The sequence below is a fragment of the Calonectris borealis genome, chromosome 19 (assembly GCF_964195595.1).
Source record: "Calonectris borealis chromosome 19, bCalBor7.hap1.2, whole genome shotgun sequence".
In the NCBI taxonomy this organism is placed as follows: Eukaryota; Metazoa; Chordata; class Aves; order Procellariiformes; family Procellariidae; genus Calonectris; species Calonectris borealis.
The window spans coordinates 4,754,625-4,761,724 of record NC_134330.1 but is presented as its reverse complement, the minus strand read 5'-3'; the positions used below and the strand labels follow the sequence as shown (position 1 = coordinate 4,761,724).

Sequence of the window (7,100 nt, the reverse complement as noted above, 5' to 3'; positions counted from 1 at the left end):
CCGGGTTCTCTGAGTGCTGAACATGACACCACGTGGGCCAGTTTCACGGGTACCGAGATAATTAATTAAATCCACAGAAGACCAATTTAGCCGTTCCTGCCAGCTGCCCTCCTCGCTGCGCTCTCCCCGGCTTGGGACAGGCCGCTTCCGACCGGGCCGGGGCCGGGGCCGGGGCCGGGGCCGGCGGCGCCCGACGCCCCCTCACTGACGGCCTCCCGCGGCCAACGGCGCCTGCGGGCGCTGCGCTGCCGCCTTTGAACGGCGAGCGCGGTCAGCCCCTTCCCGCCCTTTTCTCACTCACTCAGGCGCGAGAGCGTGGCCGTTTGGTCCGTTATTTTTGGCGGGCTTCATCTCAGCCCTCTCCTTCAGACTCCAGCAAGGACTTCAGACGCCTTTAGCCTGTGACTGGTACTGCTGCTGTGTGAAGGACGGCGGAGGCTTACCCTGGTATCTGCTGTTTTCCACCCTTAGCTTACCTTTTTCTACAGCTTTAGCTCAGGGTTTTGGTTGCTTATTTTCAAGAGAGGGCAAAAAGCAAAACACTACAGTCTAAAATCCTCTGCAACACCAAAACTGCTTCATAAACTCAAATGTCAAGTTTATGGGGTTTTATTTTACAAGTATGTCACTTACTGGTGGCCATTAGGCTTCATAGTGCTAGCATAGTTTAAATTGTGTAACAGCAATGAACTAGAAGCTGCTCTAATGTTGTCACACGTAATTGATGTATCTCACAGAAATAAAGAGTGAATTGATCTTAGTCTAGCTGTGGTAGATACTTGTGCTTCATTCTTATCAATGTCTCTAATAGCTGCATATGGTTAACTGCCAAATCAAAATAAATGCAGAGCTAATGTCTTACATTGTTTATACACACAAGTATGCAGTATTATTCATATGCCACTAAAGGCAAAATGCACCAGTAACTAACTGATAGAACAGCAACTAATGCTACACAACAGTCTGTATAGTATCCTGGATGTATCCAGTAATACACAGACATTTACTATAGAAGTAGATTAATCAGAAAACAAATATGGCAAACTCCTGTACCTAATATGGTAATATGTACTTTTTCTGTTCATAATATTTGGCTGATAATAATGGGGTTTTGACTTGTGAAGTATTTTATATGTGAGGAAATCGGCTAGAGATTTTAGGTCTGTACCATAAAGTACAGAAAAGAAGTTTATTTTTTGAAGCGTGACACTATTTTTCACAGAATAGTTAAATCAGTTTTTTATTCAAAGCCATGTACGTTGCCATCACACTTTGCAGCAATGTATAAGTATGCGTTTTCTGTTAGTATTCTATTTTCAGGAATTAAAAAATACTCTTTGTCTTTGAATGTACATGTACTTTTAAATTCAGAAGTGAATTCAGTATTTTTACAGTACTTTAAAAAAAAAAGTAGAGAATACAACTTTTACTTCAAAAATGTAATCATTTGGGCCCTTGATCTGCAAAGAGCAGTTGCATATTACTTGTGTACCCGTAAATTCAAGTTCAACTGCTCGCACATTTTAGGCTTGTGTCTGAAGTGATGCATGTCACTGGGTGTACAGAGAGTTAAGAGAAACTGCCATAAAATCACATAAAATTTGGATATGCTTAAAACATGAATCAGTTTACTTTGTTTATCTAACCTCCATACAGCAAACTTGGAGTAATCAATACATTGTTGCTTATTAAGATAGAGCAAAGAAATGAAAAGGAGTCCAGCTGACACTTCAACTCGTAGCACAGCAGGTACCATCCATTCTTTTGTGCTTTACCATTCATGCCTCATTATGCTCATATATATAAATACACACACACACACACATATGCAGTATTCATACAGGATATACAGTGTTCAGTCCTAGATCCCCCATTTCCTGAGTGGACTTGTATGGATTATCTGTTTTATTGCAGCACAGGGCAAGATTTTGAATGGAGTCAAGGGACTGGTCACTAAGGGAAATGTTTCATTCACGGAATTATGTGCAGGATGGAGGGCTGGGAATATAAATTCTGTGAGGCAATAGCTGGTCTGTTATGTATTTATGAAATTAATTCCTACGGGTGATATAAAATAATTAAGTAATTTTATTTACATATTTTAAGTGTAGATTGTGTATCCTTTTGCTATTGGTGTAGTATTATTATTTGAATTTTAATTTTAGGTTGTCTGCCTGTACCTCTGTTCAATCAGAAAAAAAGAAATAGACAGCCCCTCACTTCAAATCCACTTAAAAATGAGCCAGGTACCAGTTCTGGGACTCTTATTTACGACTTTTCTCCCACATCATTTGGTAAATAAGATACATTTTATTTTTTTAATGGCTATAAATCCAAATAAACCTTGACTTTATGATTGTATTTTATTAAATTAGACATTGTCTTTATCAAGAACATAACTCCTTTATGTTTATTTCTGAAAAGTTCAGTATGTAAAAAATGTTCTCCAGGAAATTTCTTTCTCCTCTATACAATTGAGCTTTTTATACTTTGTGCCTAGAGGGAGTTTGACTCTTTGTGTGTTAGAGAATGAAGTAGCACTGGCATTTAAATAGAGTCTCTTGAAACTCTGAGCTTTTGTTTTCAGTTGATTTCAATCAACATTCAAGTCCTGTGTTACAAGAAGAAACATTTACAAGATGCCTTTTTTGTAATTCAGAAGAGAACTTCTGTTCTTCAAATTCTGCTTGGAAAGAATGATGCAGAGTTCTGCCTTTAGTACTTACTTTATTTTTTACTTATAGTAAAGTGAAAACGTTTACTTATATTAAAGTAAAAGTCTCTGTGCTAATAAGTCTAGTGTCTGTAACTTAACCATTGTCTAGAGAAGCAACCTACTTGTTAGAAGTTGCCTTATAATTACGGATATCAAAGGATCACATTCCCTTTTTTTCCTTCTCCTTCCTATGTGAGATTATTTGTGGAACATGAAGCAGATAAAGAGTAGGAGCCCTAAGCAGACCTATTGCTTTTCAATCTTTTCAGTTTGTATCCATATTTAATGCTTTGTCTTTTGAGAATTAGGCTGGGGAACTGCAAACCCAGAAGTAGCTGAACTACAGAAAGCAGCAAACAATAGGTATGTAAACGCAGATTATTTGTTGCTTATTGATTTTTATTTGGGTACTAATTGTTTCACAAACTATGATCCATGTGTCTGTCTTACAATAAAGCTGCTACTATGTCACTGATACTTTAAACTTATCTTTGAAAGCCGAACAGAACATCAGATGGCTCCTTCCCTTATGAAACCACCAAATGCATCAAAGTCTAATTTAGCAAATGCTGGAAAAAACTTGTATGCCTGCAGGTTGGTGAAGTCTTTAATTTTTATTGTCCTTCCTTACCAAAATTGTTCTCATGTGAAAATATATCTTAAATTTTCCATATGCTTGTAGCGTTCAGAGAGAACCTTTTAATCCTCAGATCATCACTGATCATAATTCCATTGTGCTTGAAATGAAGTATCTTTCCAGTGTACCTAATGAGGCCTATTAATTAGACCTAATATCTAGCCTTATTAACAGGCCTAAAACTCAGTCTTACCACAAAAGTTGATTGAATTTTGCTGGTCTTAGATGTAATTTTTTGAGATTACCCTTTACTGGAAGTTTTGTCCACTTTCAAACCAAATTTATCAATTAACTCAAATAAGTTTCTATCAGTGTACATTAGGGCAATTGTATATTGAAACATTTATTCAAAACTGAATATAATTGTGAACTCTCTGCTTTTATAAATGAAGGAAAAGCTTACAGATTCAGATACCTAGAGCTGGCAGGAAAACTTCCAGCAATGTTGTCCTTTTTCTCTCTTTCCTTCCTCCTATTCCTTTCCAATGGCGAAAAGAGAGTGAATGTTTCAGACAAGTGCCTTCAAAGGCAAAATGGGATGGAGGTGGAAGGAATTGCTGAGCTGCCTTTATAAAATGAAGGGTGTTAGAAATAATAAGGTCAGCACTAGAGTTTGTTGTAAAATGATCTCTTCTGTGATGGTGGTAGAAGAATTCGGAAATACACTGTCAGAAAAAACTTTGCTTATTGTATTTTAGAGTTATGGATAAGATGTGAATCTTAGGTCATGAAGGATCCCTTAAACAGGGCAAGACAACAATTAAGCAAGCTTTTAAGGCCTATTGAATTCAGCTGGATTTAAGCACAGATGTGATCACTGCCCTGTATCTGGATGAATTTAAGTGTATACTCAAGTGCTTTGAGTCTGAATATTTAACAGATGTTTTTAAAGCTAAAACAACAATACATACATTGCTTTTATATACTTTAATTACATATCTGAGTATTCAGTATAGATATTGTAATACTGAACTTTGTCTTATGTTGTACTGCAGAATGGAAGAGAAGATTCCCAGTACTAATGTTTGGAACAGAAATGAGTATGCTCCTTTAAGTAACACAATAGCGTCAAGATCTGATAGTGGAATTATTCGAAAGTTTGAGACCCTTTCAAATAGTTTGAAAACTGTCCAGCAGCAAAAAAACCCTGATAACCGTAATTCATCTCAGCATATCAAAAAAACAGAAACCAGCCAAACATATACATCTAAAGGACAATGGCCAGTGAAACCTAACACTGTTTCAAAAAGTCTGCAGGATCATAGTCTGGCATACAAGTTTAACCACAATATTCAGCAAAATAAAATGAATGAAAAACAATTTGATTGTGTTCCAGAAGACAAAAGTCAGGTAAACTTATGGAGAGAGTTAATAGGAAGATACAAGGAAGAAAACAGTAAAGAAAAAGAAAATTGTGGAAAGATGAGGCTTTTATCAGTCCTAGCTGTCTTAGTAAACCCTTAAGTTTCTGAAAATTTAGAAATGAGATTTTCATACCACAATAACCTACAGTCCTCAGCATGATCGTATAAATTGGCAGCGAGTTGTTTGTATAGTCTGAACAAATACTCTAATTTTAATGTAAATACTGGATATTTAACATAATATATAAATGTCTATGTGCCTTTTAAAATTGCATGAGTGTGTATCTCTGACTTGAGTTTTTGTCTTCCTCTGAAAGGAAGTTTCATCATCTCAATTCAAAATTAAAGAAAAAAAGAATTCTTTGCGAATCATATCTGCTGTCATTGAAAGTATGAGGCACTGGAGTCAATATGCTTATAAAACTGCACTATTATTTGAAGTTTTAGGTAAGCATGGTAGATTGTGCTATAACTGATAATAATGGTAGGACAAAAGCCAAGAGAAAATGTTATTAACTGTAGGAACAATAGCTGAAATACTTAAAACAACAAAATACTGGCATGAGCACCATCTAATTATCCTGCTGGGAGATCCATTCAGCTATCACAGGTGACTAAAATAGGTACAAAATTAGTAATACAGTCATCCTCCAACATTTAAGCTCTTTCTATCCTGTTTCTTTTCTTTCCTTGTTTTTAGAATGTGTTACAATAAATTTTCCTATTTAATAGGAACCTTCTGTAGAGAGGTTCAGTTTTACAGTAATTTTTAATACAATTAATCTAGGAATAAATTCAAGTCTGGAGTACTTCTACACATAGATGATTTTTAGTGTGGTTCACTTCGTGTTTTAATTGACATTAACTGAGAAGTGAACATGACAAAAGACTGAAATGACTAAACTTTAAATCAAGGTGAGTAAGAATATACAATGTAATGGCATCTCAGAAAACTTACTTTGACAAGGTTGCAAATATTTAAAGTTGATTTGTGTATGAAGATCAGTAAAACTTAGAGAATTGTTTTGTGCTCTGCTTAACAAGGGCATAACCTGTTTACAGTGACGGTTATGAAAACCACATTTGGTCACTCAGTTTAGAGACATCATATACAATTGTACTATTCAAAGACTATGTAAAGCCCATAATTGTGTTGGAACTTCCAGCACAAGTTCTTACAGAAAGTTGATGCTGACTCGATATATCTTAGTGCTTTTGTGTAGGAAATGTTGTCATGGTATGTTTGGATATCATACTTAGTACTGCTCTGATGTTTACATCGTGATTTATTTTTGCTAAATGGTATAGGCACACTTGATTCTGCAGTCACACCTGGAGCATATGGGGCAAAGAATTTTCTTCTGAGAGATGGAAAGGAGAGTCTGCCTTGTGTATTTTACGAAATTGTAAGTATTCCTGTGTCCGTACATAACACAGACACCACTAGCTATAATCCCTTTTATGAAGCTAATAATATGTTGTTCTGATAAAACAGAAAATTACTGTGTAAAAGGAAAGCTGGATGCTTATACCATATTGTTCCCAAACTGGTCTAGAGCAATAATCCAGTCACTATTTAGGCATCCTCAGACTTCTGTTTCAGCAAAAAAGGTGGGACTTTCAGTTCAGCTTCTAAGCAGTTGATAATAGCAAAAAAGCTGATGTAAATTCCTTCTGTGTTTGAGGTAGTCTTCAGAAATCCACTAATATCTAACAACTGGATGTTTTGAAAGCTTTTATGTTAGAAAGGTGTATAATTTTTTTATTTGTTTATTATGCTTTTGATGAAGGACCGGGAGCTTCCGAGACTAATTAGAGGTCGAGTGCACAGGTGCATGGGAAACTATGATGCAAAAAGGAACATTTTCAAGTGCTTCTCTGTAAGACCAGCAACTATTCAAGAACAAAACACTTTCCAAGAATTTGTTAAAATTGCAGATGTTGAGATGACAGCATATGTAAAAACAATGAATGAAATTTAAAAGTCGAAATGGTTGTCCAAAACCGATTTTCACTAATCGTTACGCATAAAAGCTGGACATCCTAAAGCATTTACCAAAACTAATACTTTCAATTAATTGAAAATATTATTATGCTATGTTATCCAACAAATGTTAGTAACAATGTTTTGTTTCCAGTATTACTTTTCGTAGCTTATCTTTGCCAGTTAAATATGCAATAACAGGATTTTGTTACATAGCAGGTTAGATTTTACTGGAGAAATTCTGAATTAAAATGTTTATGCAGTAGTGCAAGTGTCTTAGAAAAAAATCATCAATACTAATTCAGATTGCCATTGCTTTTCATTATCTTCAATTTCTAGAAATTCCTTCAATACCTATTTCAAAATGTTGACTATACTTTTTTGAGGAGTATTTGGTCA

General features: G+C 35.6%; 1 protein-coding gene across 1 annotated transcript; it reads left to right on the top strand.

The window, feature by feature from the left end:
• The first annotated feature begins 1,706 nt into the window (after window positions 1–1,706).
• On the top strand, window positions 1,707–6,699 carry SPATA22 (spermatogenesis associated 22). The gene is made up of 8 exons (XM_075169103.1): window positions 1,707–1,749; window positions 2,166–2,294; window positions 3,025–3,079; window positions 3,215–3,310; window positions 4,349–4,703; window positions 5,035–5,164; window positions 6,026–6,123; window positions 6,508–6,699. The coding sequence occupies exons 1-8, from the start codon at window positions 1,707–1,709 to the stop codon at window positions 6,697–6,699; spliced, it is 1,098 nt and encodes a 365-aa protein (XP_075025204.1).
• Window positions 6,700–7,100: the final 401 nt, after the last annotated feature.

What these genes read in the sequence shown, in the direction of transcription:
- SPATA22 (XM_075169103.1), top strand. Translation starts at nt 1,707, where the DNA reads ATGAAAAGGAGTCCAGCTGACACTTCAACTCGTAGCACAGCAG. An exon ending in CAGAAAGCAGCAAACAATAG is followed by an intron (nt 3,080 to 3,214) that starts GTATGTAAACGC and finishes TATCTTTGAAAG; the next exon opens with CCGAACAGAACATCAGATGG. An exon ending in TTCCAGAAGACAAAAGTCAG is followed by an intron (nt 4,704 to 5,034) that starts GTAAACTTATGG and finishes TTCCTCTGAAAG; the next exon opens with GAAGTTTCATCATCTCAATT.